General features: G+C 38.1%; 1 protein-coding gene across 1 annotated transcript in view; it reads right to left on the bottom strand.

Annotated features, from left to right (window-relative positions):
• Positions 1-2,624: 2,624 nt before the first annotated feature.
• LOC126266622 (centrosomal protein of 78 kDa-like) overlaps positions 2,625-27,661 on the bottom strand; it is a 234,705-nt gene continuing 209,668 nt past the window's right edge. Inside the window, exon 9 of the mRNA XM_049970973.1 lies at positions 2,625-3,279. Within this exon, the coding sequence (XP_049826930.1) occupies positions 2,991-3,279 (289 nt within the window). The 3' untranslated portion in view covers positions 2,625-2,990. The remainder of the gene's footprint in view (positions 3,280-27,661) is intronic.

Raw genomic sequence — 27,661 nt, 5'->3', positions numbered from 1 at the left:
CTAATTTTTACACCTCTTAAGTGAGTGAGATATGCCTCTTTGTCCGATTTATGTGTTTGTATGAATGTGAATGTGATCACTCCCAGGGAAATGATGAAAACATAATAGTTTGTCACGTAAACTGCAACAAATGAACACAACAGTTTCACAATCACACAGTTTCTCTGTGTTCTGTCAAAAAACATACGATTGAAAATTGTTTGAAGTTGTGTTTTATTTGGGAAGTTTTTACTCCTTGAGTTCCTTTGTTGTAACATGGTTCATTCCTGTTTATTTATTGTTTTCATTTCTGCGAGACATCTATGTGGTATTTCGCCTGCTCTCGTTATTCATCACATTTACTTGCAATGGTAACATATTCTTACCATATGATTCATTTTCTATAACCAATCTATAGTACGACACCTGCCAAGACTACAGAGAGAGAAAAAACATTTCAGTGCCAGGATGGACAGTTCATATTATTGTGAAGAAAAAAAAAACCTGCACTAGGGAGTTTGGAACACAGCTCTTTTGGTTTGCAGTCCAACACCGTGGCTACTTAACCACAACTCCATGAATGTTTAATGTTTCTCAATATTGCACTTGTTAAGCTTGGACCATTCACTGTTCTTATTTTGCTTTCTTTTTTCACAGTTCAGTACACCTCCTTCATGCTTGATCTGTGTTATGTTTTTGAAGGGCTATGCACTGGAGGGGGGGGAGGGGGGGCCACGGGGGTATGAGTTGCGATGGGGAGTTTCCCTTGTAAGTGCCTAGGTGTTACTTGCAACAGACACCTAGCTTGGTTTCAACATGGCGAAGAACTGAGGGCCAAAATGATGGAAAACCTGGCCTGCTCTACTCACTGCTAAATACATCACCACACCAACATAATCTTTAAGTTGTTCTGTACAAGATGCACTGCTACATCCAGTTTTGGAGTGCATGGCAGAAGTCTTGGGAAACCACAACCACAGTTCTGTCTCCATTGACAACTGACCATAGGGGATGAAAAATGGAGCTCTTAAACTCACTTTTGGGTTACTACAGGATTTTTCACAGACATAATTTCATCAGGTAGCTGGACCAGTTGAGGTGAGCAGCCGGTGTCTTCTAGAGGAAATGTATAACATCCCAGAATCAGTATTTTCACAACCTGGGTATCAGGGTGCAGTGCCACAATGGCACTAGGTGGCCATGGAGACATGAATTCCTAGCAAATTAAATCTAGAGTTTAGGAGCCAGAATACACATTATACTTCTTAAATCTTCATAACTGTGCCCATCTTTACGTGAAAAAGAAAACTTTGTGTTCTGCCTTACGGCAGGTCTTGTCATGGGGGATGCTCGTCAGAGAGGTCCAGTCACACGAACTTCTTGGGAAGTGGTTCCAGTGGTGGTTTCCCATTGCCTTCCACTGATGATAATGAAATGATAATGAGGACAACACAACACCTAGTCCCTGAGCGGAGAAAGTCTCCGACCCAGCCGGGATTCAAACCCGGGCCGCTTCGCGTGACAAGCCGCCCCACCGACCACTCAGCCATCAGGGCGGAAACTCACGTATAGTAACAGGATACTTACTAGATGTCTCTTCCAAATGTATCTCCTGTGGGAATGGTGTTGGGCCAGTAAGAGCAGCTGGTCATCAAAGTGTTGTCAGCTGTCACCAGTCATTTCTAAGTCAAATCCAAGAGCGTTATAATGATCAGATGTGCCAGTAACATTAAAATTATGCTGTTCATTAGTGAGATCAAAAGATAAAACCTACTAACATTTTAAGACAAATAAGGTACCAAATCAGTGTCAATGTAATAGTCAGTAGTTTAATATGGCATATCATCTGCAAAGTAAATAATCTGAGAAACTAATGCATACATTTGTTATTTACTGAATAATGTAAAACATCTCTAAAATTAATTCTGATCATTACAAACGCTGTTCAACATTAACTTTGTGTTGTACACTGAGGATGTTCCTAGAACTGTACACTGTTATTTCTTCCAGAGATTTACTTTTGAAATATGTGTTCAATATGGAGAAAAAAGGTTGCAATAGGTTCCTGTTTCTTTTTAAACTGTCCTCAAATTATCCAAAATGCCTTTTTGTGCAAGAACTATGCAATACAGTAGGACTCTTAAATGCATATTTTGCCCATAAAGGGCAACATGGGGCCTTTGACTATTGATAAATACAAATAAAACCATTTTCTGTATCAGTCACTTATTTATTTTGTCATGGTGTATTTTGATGCCTCACACCAGTATCTTCAGGTGGAGAATAGTTTAGTCACATAGCTGGTGTTACTGAAGAGCACAGATGCCTTTCCACAGCAGCATACTATGGACAATGTAGGTTATGTTGCATTTTATGCTGATGATAAAAACTGCTTAGAAAAAGCACTTTTAAAGTTAAAAAACATTAATTTGTGAGAGTCAATTATACTTACAGGGGAAGTAATATCATGAAAAGTATGCATAATGCTACTGTTTATGTCGTCTCCATTGTGCATTATATTTACATTTTACACTGTCACTTCAAAGCTGTTATACATGTTAGAGATGTGCTTGCTTTATGTGATACATGGTGTGAAACATCAAAAGTGCTGGGGCAAAATAAATAAGTGACTGAAATGAAAACCATTTCATTTATACTTTGAATGAATATCCTTTATTATGTGAAATATTTTGTCCTTCGACAGCAATACAGATACAAATGTAATTAAATGACTGAGCTACAAACAACAGAAAGGAAAGATCATGATACTGTTATACAAATGATTTTTATTAAATTTTTCTTGTGGAGATATGCTTCTATGTTTACTGGAATACAACTACACCACAACAGTTGACTGAGTAAAAGTTTACATGACACCATTTTTTACATCATAAAGGCAATGTATAACTTATGCATATGTCAGCAAAACTGAGAACCATATCAGAACTTTAGAAGATTGTGGTTAAGTAAACTGTAACTTTTAATGAGCCATAAATTAGTGATTAACTTTTTCATGCTTGTTTATGAACTCCATCACCCACCCTTAAGGCACTATGAGACGCCTTGTAAGAATTTCCCAGTGGATGGGTTGTACCGGCATCGACATATGTGTATCCTCCAATGGGATGAGGTTTCATTTTCTGTAGCTCTACTGCGAATGCGTCCTTTTCCATCTGAAATCTCTTCAATAGAGAATGCAAATCTTTGCGTGGGTTCCCCACTCGACGAGCAATGTCAAGAGCTGCAATTTGTTGCAGAATATCTTCAGTAGTTTGTTGCTGTTTAGAGACTAATCCTAACCTGAAAGAAATTACACATTATCACTGAATAGTAAGAAGAAATACAGCATGTACACTCAACTTCATAAAGACATCAGCATGTAGGTATATCAGGCTCACATATCAAGCTCTTCCTAGCAGTATGGAAATCCAGAGCCATTGAAAGAGGATCTCAGTTAACTCTAAACCGCACAGCACATTCAAAGCTATTCTCTCTCATTACAGATATTGTTTAATCTCTTATCTCTCACATTTCAGATACAGATGTACAACTACTGCCAAAATGGTTGCAGGATTCAACATGCATTTTTGTATTGTCGAGGGAACTCAAAGTCTTCTCAAAGTTGTCCAAGAAACTCAAAGCATTCACAAATAAGGAAAGGCAGAGTACCTACAAGAGACATGCTCATCAATAACAAAACATAAGAAATTCCAGGCAAAATTTGGAAACATTCTGTCTGATACAAAGGCCATTAAGTGCAGTATGATGAGTACAAAAACACAGGATTTGTAACTGTTTTACTGAGAACTTGCCAACCATAAATTTGACACAAATAAGGTAAACAATGGAATAGCCTGTTGCATGAGTTTCTACACACCAGTTCCCATCTACTCACAAAAGCCACAAATGGCCAAAAATTATTATATTCATACAAAAGTTCACAATTTAATCTACATAGTGTAAGTTTTTCAAATCTGGTTGACCAGTAAATTCACATTTCAGCACAGTTTTCAAGTTTAGGTGTTATGATGTGCTCAGGATGATATTCACTACCTGAAACATATTGATTTTCCTGATGGAATGCCTTCTCTGTCAGTTATGAAGTAAATGTCACAATGCACACATTTCAAGTTTGGAGCCCCATTGTAATATAATAACAATGCTACAGAGGCAATCCTGTTACACTATTATTTTTCTCTGAGAATCTGTCACTTCTCCAATTTTTTGCTGTTCCTCAGTTGCTTGAGTCTACATAGATATTTTCAGCAAAAGACAGTCTGTATTTAGCTTTTTACATGGTCTTCAGTTTATTCCGAAAACGCCACAATATTTGTTACTATGAGTTCTTGTACCAGGACCTGAAACTCTCGAAGCAAGAAAATGTGGGTTAATGAAACTATGTCGGCTAATAAATAGATTGAAACATGATTCTGACTTTGTGAGTTGAATGCTACTGAGAACTGTGTCAGGTTTATTAGAGTGTTCTGCTGGTGGCCATTAAACTTAGCTAAGTACACAACATTCTGACGCTAACTTTGTCTCCATCAAGGTTATGGCAAAAATATATTGCTGAATAAACTAAATACACTTCAGCAAAGAAGTAAATACACATAAATCTCTGATGAAACTACCAGTACATAGCTTGGGTAAGACCAAATAACACTCTCTTCTCTGGGGAGAATTTCAAATAAATATGGGTTCACTGGTTAAGAACTGGAAGAAAAAGGAAGGAGTGTTAATACTTAACATCCCATAACAATGTGATCACTGGAATCAGAGAACAAGCTCAGGTCGGGGAAGAAAACTGGCCATGTCTTTGTCAAAGAAACCATTTTGACATTTGCCTTAAATGATTTACAGACAGCACAGAAAACCTTCACCTAGATGGTGATGAAATTTGAATGTGTTACCCACTGTACCACATTGCTCGGTTTAAGATGCTGGAGTCATTTTTGGCAAGTGTGCCATTCAAATTCTTGATCCAATTTAAACGTTAAAGTTTACACTGACTTCCATGAATCAGTACTGGCGAACACGGTGATGATATCTTTAAAAGTCTACAGTCATACCTGTGTCTTGTCTTTCTCCAATATTTTTATACTGGTACTACAAGATCCAATCAATAAATAACAGGAAAAATGGGATAAAAAACAAAACTTTGACAAAGTTCATTTATCTTTGTTAGTTTTTTGGTGGTGTACTAAAACTGTTATCAGACTGGACTGGCACTGCTCTGCCTCATCAAAGGAATGCTGGGAATTAGTGAAATAACATGACGGTACCCTTGCAGTTTTGCACCAACATGCTGCAGCAGAGTGTTATCAGATTCCTGTTAGCCGAAGGGTTGAAACCAATCAAAATTCACTGTCAGATGGCAATGCAATATGCTGAAAGTTGAATGAGTGAAATGCAACTGTATGAATAGGCAGGTAAGTTCATACGGAATGTATAAATTATATTAAAAACAAAGATTCCAAGACTTACCAAGCGGGAAAGCGCCGGCAGACAGGCACATGAACAAAACACACAAACACACACACAGAGTTACTAGCTTTCGCAACCGATGGTTACTTCTTCAGGAAGGAGAGGGAAAGACGAAAGGATGTCAGTTGCGAAAGCTAGTAACTCTGTGTGTGTGCTTGTGTGTTTTGTTCATGTGCCTGTCTGCCGGCGCTTTCCCGCTTGGTAAGTCTTGGAATCTTTGTTTTTAATATATTTTTCCCATGTGGAAGCTTCTTTCTATTTTATTTACATCATCATTAATTTGAACCCAACAATTAGGAATGTGTAAATTGTTAGAGATTTGCCATGCCTTGGACACTCCGTCTGTGCTGTCATGGAGAACGACATTGCAAGAGTTGATGAGATGATGTGGGAAAACAGTCATATTATGGTCAGTGATATTGCAGCAACAATGAACAGTAGTGTTGAATCAGCCCACCATACTGTTCATGACACACTGATGTTCAAGAAAGAGAGAGAGAAAGGGAGTTTGCAAGGTGGGCTTCAAAACATTTGACATCAGAAATAAAAGGAAGATGCATGGATGTGTGTAGGAAGACCTGAAGTCTGTCTACTATCCCTCCAGCCCCGTCTCCCATCCACCATCCCCCATCCCATCACCATATTTCCCAGATCTGGCACCTTCAGGTTATTCCATTTTTAACCCACTGAAAGGAGATCATAGTAGCTCACAGTTTACTAATGATGAGGAAGTCCAGGCAGCAGTGCATAACTGGTTATGCACATGCCTCCAAGAATTCTTTGCACTTCGAACTTAGAAGCACGTCCAATGCCGGCATAAGCACATAGAACTAGAGGGGGATTACACTGAAAAATAAGTACTGTATTCCACTCTCCTCATAGATTCTTCTAAAAAATACCAGTTTTCTATTGAATGACCCTTGTACTTGCCACATAACATGCTACCTACATATGTGCACCCCTGTAGCTCCAATTTCACGGCAAATCAGAACCTTGCAAGTCAAAGTGTTTCCATACTGCAAATACAGATATCCACTAATCAGCAATTGTTAAAGCATATATCACTTAACCAGTCTAGCTACAATTTAAGATTTTTATAAAAAATGTTATATGGTTCAATTATAATTCACTGTGGCCAACATAATATGAAAGTACAGTCACCTCAGTGAAATTTTGTTTATTCCCCAAGCTGCTGACCAAAATCAGTGATAAACAAGCTGTAGATAATTTTATTTTTCGTGCCAGGTTTATTTTCTGTGGAACACTATTTGTATGGAATTTCACATGACCCTCCACTTCTCCAATACCAGCAGTACTTACAAAATATGCAGTCAATAAAGAAATGCAAGGCAGTAGCCTTTGATCTCCTTCCACTGACTACCAGCCTGCTGGAGCTATTCATCCGATAAATTACACTAAACTTTGTGACCTCATGCCAGATCTGGTGCTAAAAAAAGATCAAGCAGAACTGCTCAACTCAGGTCTTAAACAGTTTTATCTGCTTGCATTGGTACAGCTACTACACATTTTTAGCATAGGATCATAGAATTTGTGCTGCTCTTTGAAAATAATTGTATATTTACTACCGCACAGATGTTTTAATACTTGGATCAAGCCTCAGGGTGGAACAGTGTCAAAGCATGTTGACTTAATTGATTCATCTAGGTGAGTATTATTATACAATGGTACAATGGAAGATAAGGAATACCGCACCCCCCCCCCCCCCCCCAAAAAAAAAAGTAAAGACAGACAGGGCCACCAACGAGGGGAGCAAACCCAACAAATATGGGGGAGCCTGCTATATGTATTTCTGTTCTTTATTTAACTGTAATTTTCACTATGCTGTCTGTACTGGACGATCATACAAGCACATGCAAATTCAAAACAGAAAATAAATTGATGCAACAAAAAGATTTTATAGCTTGTCCAGCTTCTCTTGGAGCAATGTCCCCTAGTACTGCTTGGCACTTGTCAACAGAATTCATAAGTATTTATAACTCTTGTCACTGCACTTGTCGCTGCTGCCAATCTATGCATGCTGCCAATGAGTGGAGCTGCAGTAGTTATTACTCAACACTGCTTATTGTTTGACCTTGATCTGTGGCTTTAATTTAATTTCATGTCACTTTAATAGCTATATGTAAATACCACATGTACAAATGAACATCACTTTAACAATCTTTCATGAAATCTGCTTACTTCCATGTATCATTTCCCTTGCAGAAAGTTGTCAGAATGTAGTGCAAGCTGCAAATGTTGTCATCATTGCTGGATATGTTCCCAGAAAAACATTCCTTGGCCCACAGCCACCATACTGATTACTCCTTCATTCCCCTGACACAACTCAGGATAAGGTGGACAATCTATAGCCTTTTAATTATCAAAATCAATTTTACAAACATACTGATAATCGATTCTGGTGATGACTGAACACCATTATCTCTAAATTAAATGATAAATCTCCACATCTGGCATTATTATTCCACTCATAATAGTTATATATGAATTTACACTCTAGCATTGTGACTTCACTATTTTCATGAAAATGTCATTAGAAATAATATTGACTACTGTTGTTTCCCTGTTTGACTCTATTGTCAGTGTGCTGGTGTTTTACATGCCTCAGTGTTTCAGATTTAAGTTCCGTGTTTACTTTCATTCATTCAATGAACAACAGGAGTGACATCAGTGTGCAAGTTGTTGTTTTCATTAAAATTAGGCTTATTGTGCAGGTACGCTCTACTACAGGTATATGTGAAACTATCGGGCAGTTCTCTTTATACTGTTTTTCATCTGACGTGGGTTACAAAATGTTAAAGATAATTTAGTACTACTATTTTCACTGTTATTTAAAGTTTAATGTAAATACAATGACAAGTTTGTGAAAGAGCTACAGAAAATTAAAAAAAGAAAACAATAAGTAGCTACATTTTGTCAAAAGATAATTCAGTGTAGAGTAATAACACTTCTGTGTGAGCAGAAGCAGAAACCTGTTCTGAGCAAAAACCTAAATAATGCAACTGATGAAGCAGACTTGAGCAAACTAAAATCTAAGTCTGATGGATCTGAGTTGAATCCAAAGTGATCCTAGGCAATGGCCATATCCACTTAATAACAGTAATAGAGACAGAATTTTAAAAAGGGCGTTTCAAATATTGACCTTTAACCAGCTCAATGATTTGTAGACAAGCAAACCAGAAAAATTACCATTCACAACTTATATTCCAAATGCTTTAATAACAAATCTGAAGTACAAAGATACTGTTTAGTGTGGAGTGACACCCACAAAAAAAAAACAGAAAAAAATCTTCTGTTGGCTATGTTTATGATTTATTTTATTTATTTATTTATCCATCTGTAGACAATAAATATTGTATGGATGTTGTCCAAAAGTACATGTAAATTTATGGGAAACAATCTGTGCAAAAGGAACATAATAAGATTTTACATTAAGTAGTGCAAAGAATAATACATACAAAATTGTACAAAAAAATGAACAAGGAATAATACTTGTTCATACAAGACACAGTAATACAACTTTTCAGAATGACCAAAACAGCCTTTTGGATCTATCTAAACCAAATGAAGGATTTCATGAGAATAATTTCTTGCATAAAAATAATTATTTAGCATAGATATGTTATAAACAAAGCCTGGTAGATAGCACTGTGTATTCAATATTCCATAAATTATTGCTGATAGAAAGAGACTTTATACATGAGCTGTTAAAAAAAAGATGTTACTACCTTTTTAGCCTTACAAAATATACCTTTTGTGGGAAGCAGTCACCATTGAGGAGAGCCATATAATGGTAACTTCTTGGGTTCATGAGTTGTCTAAACAGGGTCCATTTTAAGGGAATATACAATTTACATCAAAAGCTGTCAAAAGAAACTTGAAAAGATAGCAAACTGTTTATCTAGGCAAGCACAGAATGAGCTTTTATCTTTGTGTAGGGACTATATATTTGAGAAAATTTTAGAAGAAAAGCATACTTCTGAATCTACTCACTGTACTCATCTCTTTGTCTCCCTCTACAATGTTTACCCCCCACACTTCCCTCCAGTAATAAATTGGTTATCCCTTGATGTCTCACTGTGTACTATCACCAGATCTTTTCTTCTAGCAGGTTGTGCCACAAATTTATTTTCTCCCAAGTTCTATTCAGTACCTCCTCATTAGTTACATGATCCACCCATCCAATCTTCAGCATTCTCCTGTAGCACCATATTTCAAAATCTTCTATTTCTTCATGTCTAAATAGTTTATCATCTGTGTTTCATTTCTATACATGGTTACACTTCATTCAAATACTTTTAGAAAAGATTTTTTAACACTTAAATCAATTTTTGATGTTAACAAATTTCTCTTCTTCAGAAACACTTTCCTTGCCATTTCCAGTCTACATTTTATATACTCCCTATTTCAGCCACCATCACAGGGATAGGATACAATATTGTCTCACTCTCTTCTTAACCACAGCTTCACTTTCATAACTGTTGACTCTTAACTGCTGTCTGGTTCCTGCACAAGTTGTAAATAGCCTTTCCACTTCAGTATTTTACCCCTATTACCTTCAGTACTTCAATGAGAGTATTCCAAACTCCACTATCAAAATCTCTCTCTACATCTACAAATGTGATAAAAGTAGGTTTGCCTTTCCCTAATGTACCTTCTAAGAGCAGTTGGAGGGACAGTATTGTCTCACCTATTCCTACATTTCTCTGGAATCCAAACTGATCATCTCCAAGGTTGACTTCTATCAGTTTTTCCATTCTACTGTAAAGAATTCATGTTAGTATTTTGAAGCATCCATGTTAGTATTTTGCAGCAATGACTTATTAGACTCACAGGTCAGTGTATTCATACCTGTCAGCACCTGCTTTCTTTGGAATTGGAATTATTATATTATTCCTGCAGTTTAAGGTATTTTGCCCGTCTGATACATCTTGCTCATCAAATGGAAGAGTTATGTCATGGCTAGGTCTCCCAAAGCTATCAGTAGTTCTGAAAGAATGTTGTCTACTCTGAGGACCTCGTTTCGACTAGGTTGTTCAGCACTCTGTCAAATTCTTCTCGCAGTAACATATCTCCATACACAGAATAGGATCAGATAGTTAAAAACACAAGGCCTATTAGCAATCCTTCCTTACCACAGGAGGTATTTAAATAACTGATGAATGAAAAATACATATATCCCCCTGACTCCCTCCTCAATGCTACCCCACATGTGTCTAAGACCAACCAGAATATTCTGATTTTAAGGTATGGCCTTGGATCAAAAATGGTTGGACAAATAAAAGGTGTACAAGCAAAAATTAGTGACATTTACCTGCTGGCAACATCTTCTACTTGTGCAGCTCATACTCTGAGTTTAGTAGGATTGCATGCTACAAGAAGTAATGAAGTAGTAGGCACATCTTTCAGCTGTATGAACCAGCTGTAAACTTTCTTCACTGCAACCCACAGAGATGACAAGGATTATTAAAATACACTGGCCATTGATCTCTTTATGGCCTGTCTGACATAAAATGGAACACGAGAATTGAGGCAGTGAAGCCTATACCAGAAAAATTACCAGAAGTAATAGAGGCTTTAAAATACACAAGAATCCCATAAGTTTCTCTCATTAGGATATAGCAGAAGTAAATGGGCTGATGAATTATTTCTCCAATTTTGAAACATGGATTCTCTTGAATGTTTAGAGGGACATTTTATACCATATAAATGTAAGAACTTTGATTCTGCAGTCAAAAGATATTTCCCCAATACTGGAATGAAAAATATTAAATACCTTACAGTTACCCTTAGGTAAAGATCTAACAGCTCGCTGGCCTGAATTCTACTACTGGCTACTGAAATTGGGACTGAGGCCACTTTTTTCCAAAAAGAGAGGAAGGAGAATGAGATGATTCTTTGATGAATCTGATTGGGGTAGTAGCGGAGCACCTGACACACTCCCAGATGAAACTGAAGAAAAATAATTTCAAAAAGAGGTTTATGATGTAATCATAGGCAAGATTGTTCCTCATAAGGATTTTTGATATGGATAAATGAGAAAAATATTTGTATAACTTTTGAAGGCATTCTCAGAATAAATAAAACTTTAGATGACAGTGATACAATTAATAAATTAATTACAACTTATCCTGCTTATCCGAGTGATAATCTTATCAGAGAAATATGAACGTTTAACTCAGTGAGTGTAGCTACTTTCACAAATTTGACAAAGACCACAGAAAACCAAAGGAATTCCATTTCTTCTTCTAAATGAAATTTATACGTTGAAGTTACAACTTGTATTTCCTGAACTTTGCATTGTACTTGGGATTTTCATTACCCTACCAGTGACTATTGTTTCAAGTGAGAGAATATTTAGTAAATCATCATCAATCAAAAATCATTTAGTCCATGACAAACTTTAATCGCTGACCATTTTTATCAATTGAGCATGAAATTGCTTCTAAAATGAACTGCAGTGATGTAGTGGACAACTTCATCAGCAGCAAGAATATAAGATTTAGTGTTTCATCTACAGTTGTCCAAAATTTTTCAGTTGACACTGACAGTTTCAACCAGACTTTTTCAATCAGTATAATGAAGTATGCGGCAAAGTAAAACCATCCTTAGTGTTCCAGTGATTGAGCATGACAGAGCTGCTACTGCACCAATCAAATAAAGTTGGTTGTTCGTGAACTTCAAAAATGCATTAGACAAAGTCTCAGGTGCCGTTAGTACCTGGGTTATAATCTTCCAGAGTTGACTTATGTGAAAGTGGAAGAACATGTATACACTCATGGAAATTGAAATAAGAACACCATGAATTCATTGTCCCAGGAAGGGGAAACTTTATTGACACATTCCTGGGGTCAGATACATCACATGATCACACTGAGAGAACCACAGGCACATAGACACAGGCAACAGAGCATGCACAATGTCGGCACTAGTACAGTGTATATCCACCTTTTGCAGCAATGCAGGCTGCTATTCTCCCATGGAGACGATCGTAGAGATGCTGGATGTAGTCCTGTGAAACGGCTTGCCATGCCATTTCCACTTGGCACCTCAGTTGGACCAGCGTTTGTGCTGGACGTGAAGACCGCGTGAGACGACGCTTCATCCAGTCCCAAACATGCTCAATGGGGGACAGATCCGGAGATCCTGCTGGCCAGGGTAGTTGACTTACACCTTCTAGAGCACGTTGGGTGGCACGGGATACATGCGGACGTGCAATGTCCTGTTGGAACAGCAAGTTCCCTTGCCGGCCTAGGAATGGTAGAACGATGGGTTCGATGACGGTTTGGATGTACCGTGCACTATTCAGTGTCCCCTCGACTATCACCAGAGGTGTACGGCCAGTGTAGGAGATCGCTCCCCACACCATGATGCCGGGTGTTGGCCCTGTGTGTCTCGGTCGTATGCAGTCCTGATTGTGGCGCTCACCTGCACGGCGCCAAACATGCATACGACCATCATTGGCACCAAGGCAGAAGCGACTCTCATCGCTGAAGACTACACATCTCCATTCGTCCCTCCATTCACGCCTGTCGCAACACCACTGGAGGCGGGCTGCACGATGTTGGGGCATGAGCGGAAGACGGCCTAACGGTGTGCGCGACCGTAGCCCAGCTTCATGGAGACGGTTGTGAATGGTCCTCGCTGATACCCCAGGAGCAACAGTGTCCCTAATTTGCTGGGAAGTGGCGGTGCGGTCCCCTACAGCACTGCGTAGGATCCTACGGTCTTGGCGTGCATCCGTGCATCGCTGCGGTCCGGTACCAGGTCGATGGGCACGTGCATCTTCCGCCGACCACTGGCGACAACATCGATGTACTGTGGAGACCTCACGCCCCACGTGTTGAGCAATTCGGCGGTACGTCCACCCGGCCTCCCGCATGCCCCCTATACGCCCTCGCTCAAAGTCCATCAACTGCACATACGGTTCACGTCCACGCTGTCGCGGCATGCTACCAGTGTTAAAGACTGCGATGGAGCTCCGTATGCCACGTCAAACTGGCTGACACTGACGGCGGCGGTGCACAAATGCTGCGCAGCTAGCGCCATTCGACTGCCAACACCGCGGTTCCTGGTGTGTCCGCTGTGCTGTGCGTGTGATCATTGCTTGTACAGCCCTCTCGCAGTGTCCGGAGCAAGTATGGTGGGTCTGACACACCGGTGTCAATGTGTTCTTTTTTCCATTTCCAGGAGAGTATATAAGTCTACAAATAAGGATGATCATTGCTGACACTCACTTCCAAGACTTAGTGAAAGACCTGCAGTGTGGCATACAAGTCAGTTGCAGCCAATTTTCTCATAATTTATAAATCAGGAGACTATGTGAGCATTTTGCAGAAGTATACTAGTGCATAGACATATCTTTGCTGCAACAAGTTCCTCAAAATTCATCTCCTCCATCTCCACTTCTTCCCTGTCACATTTCTTGCAAGCAGTGGGTAAGAAAGCAAATAGATGGCATTTCAAGAATCAACATGTTTCAGTTTTCTTGCAAACAGTTTTGAATACCAAAATATTCCTTTTTTTTCTTTTTGTTTTTTGCACACATACACTGAAATATGCCCCTGGCCATACACATTCAATGAGAACATATAGTAGGTAGATTGGTGGATGAATAGTGTGGTGCCTGCTGCATGCCACTGAGGAATGCCAGTGCTTCTTGAATATCTCTCTTGCACCAAACAGACAATTTTCTTTCCCAACTCCTATATAGACCTATGTACGTCCTATATGTGTGAAATTACATTTCTAAGTAAACTATCTCTTGACCCAGGAAAGACTCATTCTTGACCTCTTAGATTTTTTGGGCATTTCTGGTTTATCCTGTACAGAATAAACACAATGTATTCAGATAAAGACTTCAACTTCTCTATTAACACTCATGCAGACTAGGATCATTCTGTGCTTGCACATGACAAACACTTTTAAAAGATCACATGGTGTCTGTTCTTTTGGACATGTCCAAAATAACAGACACCACACAGAATCTGGAGCCATGATGCATATTATGTAAATTGAAAGTATAGGAGGCAGAAAGGAAAGGAAAGGGAAGTAATTATTGATGTCAGCTGCATCAGGACTTCAAGCGGGATAAGTGGGAATGAGTGAAAATGTGTGCCATACTGGGGTTCGAACCTGGGACCTCCTGCTTACTATGTACTCCACCATCCAGACGCAGCGTTTATTGCAACTGCACAGACTATTTTGGCATGCCTCTCAACTGACCCACACTCCCACCACCTATCCACAATTCCTGTCCATATCCTCCATGTTCACTACTTTGAGATTCCTACAGGATGTCGAACGTAACTGTGTATCCCCACTGAAGGTGGTAAATTCATAACCTATCATTTACATGAATGTATGGTGTCTGTTCTTTTGGGCATGTCATTTGGACATTGCCATTAACATCAGGATAGAGCAGAGATTGTGAAAGACTTCTTGAAGAATTCAAAACAATCCAAAAGTATGGCTGAGCACAGCATTGTCAAGCAAATGTTTGATTCATTGGATGCTAACAGAATGAGGTGTAGGATGGATTTCATTCATTTCAATAGGTCTGTGTGGATCCTCATCCAAAACCTGACACTGATACATTTAGGCAAACCTACAGTTTCTTGTAACTCCATAGCACAAAGTTATTTAGTTTTCAAAACACAGAGTGACATGACAAGAAAGATTATAAGGTCCCTATAATTAGAGAAGATGAGTCTGAATACAGGCTGTGACTTGCCCATTTCCTTCAAACTGACTGAGCTTAAAATACATGGATGTATAACACATGTAGAAACATTACTGGGACTCACAAACATCGGAATTTCTTATATACTTTAAACCAGATGCCAAAAAAAATATTTTCAGATGTTGTTAATAAATACTTGAAATTGAATATTTTTCATAAGCACTTACGGAATTTGAAGGACAGAACAGTTCCATTTTAGACTATTACCTCTCCAGTGTGTCACTTACAAGCCGATTCAGAGATGCTGCATCTTCACATGCATGAGAAAATCATTATAATTGTAATCAAAGAACAGACTGGATTTAGAAACTGAGAGGCTGATGTAAATAATAGTAATAATAACAACAATAATAATAAATAAATAAAAAATTGCTCAAAAAAATTGCTAGTGGCTCAAAATAAAATAAATTTCCAGAAAAAATAAATATATTTGGCATTCTGCTCCTTTTTTCTTTTATTCTCCAATTCACTAGGTAGTCTACATAGAAAGCACAACCTAAGCCATTGGTAACACTGTTCAATGGCTTACCTCAAGGTGGTTTTGGTGCTGCTTCCTTCATTACCTGTAACTACACTTCATGTGTATACCAAGTTTTCAAAATATTGATGATTTTTGTAATTACTTTTAAAGACTGCAGCCTTTAAATACCTGAAGAGAAACTAATCAAGTTCCATTAAATTTGACCAATAGTTAGAAAATGGTAATTTATGCTGAAGACAAAATCATCTTGCTTTCAACATCCAACCAATAAGCATTTTTTGAAAAACAGCCACAGTTTGAAAACAGATCTGATCAGTTACCCTAAATTCAAAATAATTCACAGCTACTCTATGCTGAATATTAACATGCTAAAAACTTTGGCATCCCTTGTTCCAGCCAGTCATCTAAAAGTCACCAAATTACGTCAGAGCTGCCCATAAGGAAATCTGAGAGTTTGAGATCAGCAGTAACTTCTGGCAAAGTCTACATTTTCACATAAGGCAGGCTTTCTGCTCCACTCAGATGTGCAGGAACTATCTCACTGTCACCTGACATCAAGACATCTGCCTTACCTTAAGGAGGATAAGCTAATTAACATCTCTGCCTTGAAGGAGAAGTGCAGAAACATCTGAAGTGAAGTTGGTCTGAATAAATCATGAAACATTTCAAGATCCAACAGTCAGATTATGATATTTCCTGGCACAAAGGAAGCTGTGGATGAAGCTTACTGGTTTAACAGCTAGCCACACATTAAAAAACATGATCTTGAGTTTGTAAGGCCTAAGCTGAGATCCATTGAATGAATAGGATATTGAACACTACCATAAACATTCATGAACAGTGTAAGGCTCTGACAGAAAACTGACATGGGGCCTGGATTCTACACACTAGTATTATGATGTTCATGTTGAAAAGTTTCTCAACAGTTCTGTTTGGTAAGCCTGTATTCTAATGACCTTCCTATTTTTTGTTTTTGTGAATTTATGTTTTTATGGTACTTATTCTTCTTTATTCTGTCTGCACACTTTTTATTCTTGTCACTGATGCATTCAATACATGAAATTCTTTTATGATCTCTGTGCTACTGTTATCTCAGAGTTGCTTTACATTTTACAAGACATTATTAGTGGAAATGTATTAAGTGCTGCCTTGGCAGACTGTGGTCATGTGTGTGTGAGTTTCATTTGCATGTGTGTGTATATATAATTGTTGTCTAGTTCTGATGAAGACCTTTTTGACCCAAAGCTTACTTGTTTGACAGTCTTTTTGCTGAGCATATCTGTGATTCAGCATCTCTGCTATTTGGTGGGTAACAACATGTCCTTTTCATAATACTGTCATTATTCCATCCTAGATTTTCCATTATATATCCTGTAAAAAACACAAAGTTTTTATGGATGAACACTGATTGTCAGCTAACACAGGATGAGCACACGAAGGTGCTGAAAAAAGAATACCATCAGCATGTTGTGCTCCTAGGATTTTAGCATCAGTTTCTAATAACCAGTGTCTTGTGATGTGCTATGCCTACATACCCTAGTGTAGTAGTTGAGTTCATTCTAAAGAGCTGTTTAAAAAGCTGGGTATCATTAGTCAAGCAATTAAGTGGCCCTTATCCGAGAAAACATTACTATTTCACTAAGGCTTGATATATATGAGTAATTTATTATTGAGAACTCACAGCATCATTTCCCCATGCATTTCAGCACTGCATGTGAAACAGTGCAGCCACACACAACACAGTAGTGACACTGTGAACTCACCAAAAGAATGCAGTGAGAGAATTCTGCTCACCAGCTACTGCTCCATAGCAGCAGTCTCACCAGTTGCCATTAAGCAGCAGTCATTGTAGGTGAATGGGGCAGTGCACATGATTGCAACCCTAGCAAAAGCTGCTGTCACCCTGCCATGGACGTAGCCAGTTTTTACATGGAACTGTTCACTGAAGAGGAGAAAAAATACCCAGAAATATGGAACACTTATTATAAGAAGTATGATGATTGAATTGAGAAGAGGGTCACTTCATTTCAAGTGTGTGAAAAGTTCTGCAAGGGTTTCACTGAGAAACTGGATCAGGAACAAAATTAAGAGATAAATATCACTGTTAAACTATTTCGTGTTTATAATCTATTGGTGGTATTTTCACTTGAATGTGACAATTCAAAACTTGAAGTAGCGCTAAGCAGCAAACACTCTGGCCCTTGGTGAGAATCCTTTCATCTCAATGAACAAATTTTCAGTTAACAATAACAGTTTAAAATAAAATCCGGTACATCATCTGATTCAATGCAGTCAACATTTTATTGTATTTCTAGCCACAAAATACAGAACTATGCACATTTCAGTAGTGGTATAAATCAAATAGTGTTTCATATCTGGCAATAAATTGATTCAGTGTTCACTAATATTGGTATCAACCAGACTTAGATACATTTGTCTTGTTATGGTACTTTTCCAGCATTGCCTACAAAATAATCGGCAAAGACATTTCTTCTGCCTTTAAGTGAACTCCCTCATTGGGTAGGTGTGATTTCATCATCTAGATCACATAGCCCCTGTATACTTCAAGTGTCTTCAGTGTTAAAGCCATCTCAGTGACAGCAGTAGTTGTGAAGGACACAGCAACATTTGTTAATGCCAACACTAAACTTTAACTTAACAATGATATGACTGGGAAATTCTCCATTTATTCATCAGAATTTCAAATGTGCAACCACATATTTCCAGGCACAACTTAAATGGTAGTTAAATATCCATTGTTTGCAGAAGAGGAAAGTTCTGGTGTATGGTCTCATTACAAAATTACACAGACAAAATGCTTCATCACCCAATAAATTAAAGGACACAGAAGGTTCAGTAGCTCCCAATAGAGGGAGTCCTTTCATTAGGTTTGGTTCACCACTTCCTAACATTTTATGTAGTTTCAAGTTTTTGAAGATAGCACTACCAGATTCTCTATAACACAATCCAGCTTCCACATAGATGAACAAATAGTCTGCATCTACAACCACAAACAGAACTACAGAGTGGAATTACTAACAATGGAAACTCCAGGTAGGAATATCAACAATACAGGAAAAGATAGACTGCTACATACCATAAAGAAGACATGTTAAGTTGCAGACAGGCACAATTAAAAGGCAATTACACAAAGCTTTTGGCCACAGCCTTCATTAACAAAAGAGAAACCCACACTATTCATACACACAAGCAAGCATACGTCATGCACATATGACTGCCACCTCTGGCGGCTTGGGCCAGAATGCCTGTATAGTTACTAAATTGAAAATATTTTGAAGAAATTAAGTTATTTTTGCTTTTCTGTGCTTTTCTGTATAATGGAAATGTCTGTATATGACTTTTCAAATATTACAACTGCTATAATATATTTGTGGAGATTTGAATCTGTTGGTGGGTTGATTCGGGCAGCGGACCAAAGAGCAAGGTCATCAGTCTCATCAGATTAGGAAAGGATGGAGAAGGAAATCAGCCATGCCCTTTCAAAGGAACCATACCGACATTTGCCTGAAGCAATTTACAATTTGAGAAACTATTAACGTGTACTGTGATTGATAATAGATTGAATAATGATACACTGGTAAAGATTTTTGCTTTAATATAAAGCTGTTCTGTTGAGAATTATGTTAAAGTAGGATCTTTATGAGATATTGAGAACATGTTGATGGTAGAGAATATATGCTAATGAGGCAGCTAGTATTGACGAAATAATTATGTTTCAAAATGTTGAAATGATATTGTTGATGTTGATGAGATAAAGGATGAAAATAGACATGGTTAGGGAAATGTATTCTAAAGTGTGTCAAGTTCACTTATGTCAACAAGTGGATGTTTCTGTTTGGAAATATTCTGAAGGTTCATGATCAATCTACTGGCATTCTGATGGATGAAAGGAAAGTAAATCGAGAATTTCTAAGAATTTCTGTAGTAAAATACATATCATATGGTAAAAGCAATAATGAAAATAGAAAATGTAAGTTGTGGACACACTTGTAATGTTGAGATGTTACTGACTACTAATTTATTCCACCAGAATGTAGTAGTCTATTTAAAAAGAGTGAGGTGTAAACAAAACTGAAGAAAGATATATGAAACTATCTCCTAAATTTTGCAAAACGAATAAAAAAATCTGTCAACCTCCTCCCTTTATAAATACTTTTTTTACTATGAGACTTTGGTTAAAACATACATTGAAATGGAAATGAAAAATTATGATGTTTGATATGCTGTTTAAATTTTGCTTTTGTGTTTGCCAATGAACAATTTTATGCCAGTTTTGCATTCCACTATGAAATACTTTTCTGTATACTAATTAGAGTGAGTTATTTTTGATACAGTTACCTGCTGCAGTAAATGCACAGCTAATTAGTAACATTATTTTGTATTTTTATGTAATTTTCATGGTAATGTAGCCTTTTGACATTTTTGTACATAAATTTGTCAGATATGATTTCTGATCTAATTAATACAGTTGTTGAATATAATACTCTGTTACTTTTTAAGGTTCATGAAAGCTGCTCTATCAATTTAAATTTTGTTTACGTTGATCATTACATGGTTCAATGAAAGTGCTTGTACATGATATGTTCTGATATGATACATACATTTGTAATGAGCTAACTAAAGCAAATTGTATTCATTACACCAATTCAAATTTTTGCTGATCATGTTAGTTATGTATTACTACAAAAAATATCATTTTCACACAATACGAACAGTACATATATTTGTTTCACAAAAAATTAATTACTGTATTTGTCAAAACACAACATTCAACAGTTCTATTATTTTGGTATCAGAATTCTGTTCACCTGTGCACGCTTACAAACGTCTTGGTGGGCTACTGTATTGGAACTGCTCAGCACATGTCGTTTTTCATGAAATATGATAAACTAAAGTAATCATTTTCCTGATACATTATTAATACAATACTGTTTCCTGTAAAATTCAAAAATTTCAAATTGATAAAAAGATGTTTTTCTTAAAGGAATGTTAAATGTGCCTTTATCTCTTTAGAAGAAACTTTGATTATATTAATATTGTATAGATATCTTTGTATATGAAGTTTTGTAATGTCATTGCAATTGTGAACAAAAAGTTAGAGGCTGTTGACCGTTGTACAGTTATGAAGTAAAATGTAATCACGAGGTGCTGAACTGAAAATTCATTTTTGTAAATGATTCTATTGAAACATGAACAAGTATTTTAACTAATGTGCAGTGAAAAATTTAACATCAATTAAAAAGTTGAAATGATGACAACATTCTGGTTCATAATATCATTTTGTAGTACTTATATCCAAGCAACAGCCTAACCCTTTGCAGCAAGTAGAATCATTTATCTACACAAACAGCAAATCAAGAACCTCTACACCAATTAGAACAAAGTTAAGTAGCTAATAGTGCATGAATTCCACTTGCTCAAAGTAATCTCACAATTATCAAGCAAATGGACACATCATTTATAAATGCCTAGTATTGCTAATGTTGTTGTTTCTTTGATTATTGAAGCCAACAGAGCCTGGTAAGTGGGGAGGTGGGTTAAAACTTCCGCCAGTCTTTTAATTCATCCTGAAACAATTCATGTTAGTGTTTTGTAACTATGACTTATTAAAACCAACGATTTGATAATATTCGCACCTGACAGCACTAGGAGTGTCATAGCTCCCATCTCATTTTCATTCACTTCCTCTTCTCTTTCTATAATATTGTCTTCAAGTTTATTTCCCTTGTATAGCCCATTTCTAAAACATTCTCTTCGTGTTCATCACTCCAGTATAGCCCTTCTATACATTCATCCCACCTTTCAGCTCTTTCTTCTTTGCTTGGAATCAGATTCCCATCTGAGTTCTTGATATTTATGCAGCTCCTTCTCCTTTCACCAAAGGTCTCTTTAACTTTCCTATAAGCAGCATCTACCTATCCCCCAGTCACAAATCCTTCTAAAAGTCTTGTATTTATTCTCTACACATACCGGCTTCATCATTTTGCACTTTCTCTCAGTTTCTTTTTTTTTTGGTGTTTGCATTCTCTTTTTCCTGTTTCATTTGCTGCATTTTCACTTTTAATCCTTTTGTCAAATTTGATACCTTATATGTTATCTCCCCCCTCCACCCCACTCCACCCCCCTGCCCTCCCCCTCCCACCCCATGAACCATGGACCTTGCTGTTGGTGGGGAGGCTTGCCTGCCTCAGTGATACAGGTAGCTGTATCATAGGTGTAACCACAATGGAGGAGTATCTGTTGAGAGGCCAGACCAACGTGTGGTTCCTTAAGAGGGGCAGCAGGCTTTGGCAACAATCTGGATGATTGATCGATCTGACCTTGTAACATCAACCAAAACAGCCTTGCTGTGCTGGTATTGCAAAAGACTGAAAACAAGGGGAAACTACAGCCATATTTTTTCCCAGCTCTACTATATGGCTAAATGATGATGACACCCTCTTGGGTAAAATATTCTGGAAGTAAAATAGTCCCCCATTTGGATCTCTGGGTGGGGACTACTAAGGAGGGTGTCATATAAGGAGAAACAAAACTGGCATTTACGGGTAAGTGCGTGGGATGTCGGATCCCTTAATCGGGCAGGTAGGTTAGAAAATTTAAGAAGGGAAATGGACAGGTAAAATTAGATATAATGGGAATTATTAAAGTTTGGTGGCAGAAGGAATAGGACTTCTGGTCAGGTGAATATAGTGTTAAAAACAAAGCAAAATATTGGTAATGCAAGAGTAGTTTTAATAATGAATAAAAAAATAGGAACATGGAACATAGATAAGCTACTATGAACAGCATATTGAACGCATTATTGTAGCCAAGACAGACACAAGGCCCACAACCACCACAGTAGTACAAGTATAAATGCCAACTAGCTCCATAGATTAGGAGATGGAAGAAATGTATTATGACATAAAAGATATTGTTGAGATAGTTAAGGAAGATGAAAATTTAATAGTCATGGGGCACTGGAATTCAATAGTAGGAAAAGGAAGAAAAGGGAAAGTAGTGAGTGGATTTGGACTGGGAGAAAGGAATGAAAGAGGAAGCCACCTGGTAGAATTTCGCACAGAGTGTAATATAATCATAGCTAGCACTTGGTTTAAGAATCGTGAAAGAAGGTTGTATACATGGAAGACACCTGGAGACACCAAAAGGTTTCAGATAGATTATATTATGGTAAGACAGATTTTTCAGAATCAGGTTTTAAATTGGAAGACATTTCTGGGGGCAGATGTGGACTCTGACCACAATTTATTGGTTATGAACTGCAGATTAAAACTGAAGAAACTGCAAAAAGGAAAGAATTTAAGGAGATGGGACCTGGATAAACTGAAAGAACCAGAGGATAGAGAGAGAGTTTCAGAGAGAGCACAAGGAATCAATTGAAAGAACAGGGGAGAGGAATAAACTAGAAGAAGAATGAGTAGCTTTTAGAGATGAAATAGTGAAGGCAGCAGAGGGTCACGTAGATAAAAAGATGAGGGCTAGTAGACATCCTTGGATAACACAAGAGATACTGAATTTAATTTAAAATGCAATAAATAAGCAGGCAAAAGGGAAAACAAAAGTCTAAAAAATTAGATCAACAGGAAGTGCAAAATGGCTAAGCAAGAATGGCTAGAGGACTAATGTAAGGATGTAGTAGCATATATCACTAGGGGTAATATAGATGCTGCCTACAGGAAACTTAAAGAGACCTTTGGATAATAGGGAACTACCTGAATGAATATCAAGAGCTGAGATGAAAAACCAGTCCTAAGCAAAGAAGGGAAAGCAGAAATGTGAAAGGAGTACATAGAGAGTCTATACAAGGGAGATGTACTTCAGGGCATTATTATTGAAATGGAAGAGGACATAGATGAAGATGAGAAGGGAGATATAATACTGCGTGAAGAATTTGACAAAGCACTGAAAGACCTAAGTCAAAACAAGCCCCCGGCAGTAACAATATTCTGTTATATCTACTGATAGCCTTGGGAGAGCCAGCTATGACAGGACTTTTCCATCTGGTGAGAAAGATGTATGAAATAGGCAAAATACCCTGAGACTTCAAGAAGAGTGTAATAATTCCATGTCCAAAGAAAGTAGTTACTGACATGTGTGAAAATTACTGAACTATCAGTCATGGTTGTAAAATACTAACATGAATCCTTAACAGAAGAACGGAAAAACTAGTAGAAGCTGACATCAGGGAAGATCAATTTGGATTTTGGAGGAATGTAGGAACACACGAGGCAATACTGACTCTATGACTTCTCATAGAAGATACATTAAGGAAAGGAAAAGCTACATTATACATTTGTAGACTTAGAGAAAGCTTTTGACAATGTTGGGTGAAATATGCTCTTTCAAATTCTAAAGGTGGCAGGGGTAAAATACAGGGAGCGAAAGCTTATTTACAATTTGTACAGAAACTAGTTGGCATTTATATGACTCGAGAGGCACGAAAGGGAAGCAGCAGTTGAGAAGAGAATGAGGCAGGGCTGCAGCATATCCCTGATGTTATTCAATCTGTGTACTGAGCAAGCAGTACAGGAAACAAAAGAAAAAAATGGAGTAAGAATTTAAGTCCATGGAGAAGAAATAAAAGCTTTGAGGTTTGCTGATGCCATTGTTATTCTGTCAGAGACAGTAAAGGACTTGGAAGAGCAATTGAATGGAATGGACAGGGTCTTGAGAGGAAGATATAAGATGAACATAAACAAATGTAAAATGAAGATAATGGAATGTAGCCTACTAAACCAGGTGATACCAAGAAAATTAGATTAGGCAATGAGATACTTAAAGCAGTAGATTAGTTTTGCTATTTTGGAAGCAAAAAACTAATGATGGTTGAAGTTTGGAAGATATAGAATGTAAACTGACAATGGCAAGAAAAGCATTTCTGAAGAAGAGAAAATTGTTAATATCGAGTATAGATTTAAGTGTCAGAAAGACCTTTCTGAAAATATTTCTATGGAGTGTAGCCATGTATGGAAGTGAAACATGCATGATAAATAGTTTAGAAAAGATAACAGAAACGTTTGAAATGTGGCACTACAGAAGAATGCTGATGATTACATGATAGAAAATGTAACTAATGATGAAGTACTGAATTGGGAAGAAGAGGAATTTGTGGTGTCATTAGAAGAAGGGATAAGTTGGTAGGACAGATTCAGAGGCATCAAGGGATCACCAATTTAATACTGTAGGAAAGCAGGGGATAAAAAACGCAGAGGGAGACCAAGAGATGAATTCACTAAGCATATCCAGAAGGATGTAGTTGCAGTAGTTACTTGGAGACGAAGAGGCTTGTACAGGATATAGTAGCATGGAGAGCTGCATCAAACCAGTCTTTGGACTGAAGACCATAACAACAACAACATATTTTATCTAAAGATTCCTATTGGGGTTTGATATTTTACCTGAGTGCTCCTCTGCTGCTTTCAGTATTTCATCTCTTGCAGCTAGCCAGTCACCTTCTATCACATCCTTTCATCTGTTTCAGTCAGTCATTGTTTAAAGCTACCTTTAAAACTCTGGACAACCCCTAGTAGTTTCCTTGTCTCCAAGTTTCATCTCCTTAATTTACAAACTTTCTATGATTTCAGTCAGCAAATCATACTAAAAAATAATGCTGTTGTCCACATATGCCCCTGGAAATGTTTTGCACTTTAAAATATGGTTTTAAATCACTGTCTTACCATTATATAACCACATGAAACCTTCCAGTGATTACATGTCTTTACCAAGTGTACAACCTTCCTCCATGATTCTTAAACAAAGTGTTAGCAGTGATAACATTGTGCAAAATTCTAGCAAGTAACTTCCTCTTTAATTCCTTCTATGCATTCCATTACTCCTAGTATTTTTCCTTCTTTCTTTTTCCCACCTTTGAATTCTAGTCTTCATCACAATTACGTTTTATCTCCCTTAACACACTGAATAATTTCTTTGATCTCACCATACATTCTTTTGGTTTCTTTATCTCCAGAGCTGGAAGGGATATATTCTTGCACTACTGGTGTGGGTCTTGGTTTTTTCTACCTTGTGTACAATAAGCTGCTCATAGTAACTGACCCTTACCCCTATTTTCTTATTTATTTTTAAACCCACTCCTGCATTACCCCTATTTGATTTTGTATTTGTAATTCTGCATTCATCTCACACAAAGTCCTGTTCTTCGTGCCACCACACTTCGCTATTTCCCAGTATATCTAACTTCATCCTATCCATTTCTCTTATCAAGTCCTCAAGCTTACCTACACACATTGATGCATAGGAGGCTGATTCTTTTGCTATGACAACATGTGTCAATGTATCTCAGAAACGTACCTAAAATATGGAAACTTTTGAATTTTTCCTAAAAATGTTCTTACAATGAAACAACATGTCTCTTAGGCATCAAACCTATTGAGCTGAAAATGGTCTGTAACAAGATGAATAAATCACATTTCAGATTCCTACATTACTAAACATTTTCTACATGTCACTGTATAGCATATGGTGGACCAGGATTCAAACCTGAAAACTTGCCTTTTGCAGGTAACGCTCTTACAGTTGCAACTATACAGACACAACTCACGATCCACTTTACTACAAATAATACATCTCCCCTACTTCCCAAACTTCACAGAAGTTTTCCTGTATATCTTGTCTGACTATCATCGCTGGAAGAAAGGATATCAAAGAGATATGGCTTATCCACAGCCTAACAGATTATTTCCAGACTGAATCTTTCACTCTACAACTGAGTGAGAGCAGTACAGAGTACCACTTGTGAGTCTTGAGGGAAAACCATGTGGGCATCGACACTGTTGGTGGCCGTATGAGCTGGTAGATGCACGACTGGGACCACCACACTGACTGGGGCGGGGTGCAGAGGTGGAGCGACGGGAGGCAGGTCCACCTCGAAGTCACTGAGCCAGAGAGGACAGAGGATGTGGTGGCCAGCCCAAGAGCAGGCGGGCTGAACAGCGGATGGCGGGGTACAGGTGTGGCAAGCTCAGATGCTAATCGAGCCGCCCGGTGAGATGAAGGCGTGAATTGTCATCAGGTCACACTCACGAGGGAGGGTGAGACTATGTGCAACACTGATGTTTAACTGGTCATTGGGTGGCGGGGCCGCGGTGTCTGGGAGTAGAATGAGAACTAGGTCATCGAGAGTGAGGATTGAAATATCGTCCACACAGTGTGGGGGTATGTTGCAGAGCAGGGTGACTATGGGAGAGGGTGTCTCTGTAGTCGATGAGATAGCAGCAAAACCCACACATGATGTGACTGAGAAACCTGTGAAAGGCGATGGGGGGCGTCGGGTGAATGAAATGGTGTGGTGGCCTGAAGAGAAAAATTGTGACTCCACGTCGGAAGGGAGACTGGTGGGAGAGTCGTTAGGGGAATCTGACTGAGCCAGCAGAGGGACGCGATGGTCCACGAATGCTGGTTTGAGTCGGTGTAACGAAACAGTTTGCAGATTTTCTTTGACGATGACGACGAAAGTTGTATTGCCCCAATGGAGGGCTTTAAATGGGCCGAGATAACGTGTTTGCAGAGGTAGTTGGACTGAATCATCTCTCAGTATTACATGGAAACAAGTGTTGAGAGTGGTTGGCACATTAAGTGTCTGGTGGCGAGTGGCTGATAGGTGGGTGAAGGCATGCATGTTTGAAGTGGGTGCACACGCGATTTATGAAATCCAGGAAGAGGGCTGAAGTCTTCAGGTACTTGAGCTTGAATGATTTACCCTGATAGCACAGGGTTCTCCCTGAAAATGAATTCAGGGATAGTTCCCTGTAAGTCGGGCTTGAAAGTTGAATGGAGGCTGAGCAGTACCTATGGAAGTGCTTTGGACCAGAGGCAGTTGTGGCACCTGAGTGCCGTTTTTAGAGTACGGTGCCACCTTTTCACTAAGCCATTGCTTTGTGGGTCGTAGGCTGTGGTGTGAATTTTCTTTATGCTGCAGA

This window comes from Schistocerca gregaria, chromosome 4 (assembly GCF_023897955.1).
Source record: "Schistocerca gregaria isolate iqSchGreg1 chromosome 4, iqSchGreg1.2, whole genome shotgun sequence".
Lineage (NCBI taxonomy): Eukaryota > Metazoa > Arthropoda > Insecta > Orthoptera > Acrididae > Schistocerca > Schistocerca gregaria.
This window is presented reverse-complemented; position numbering and strand designations above follow the sequence as displayed.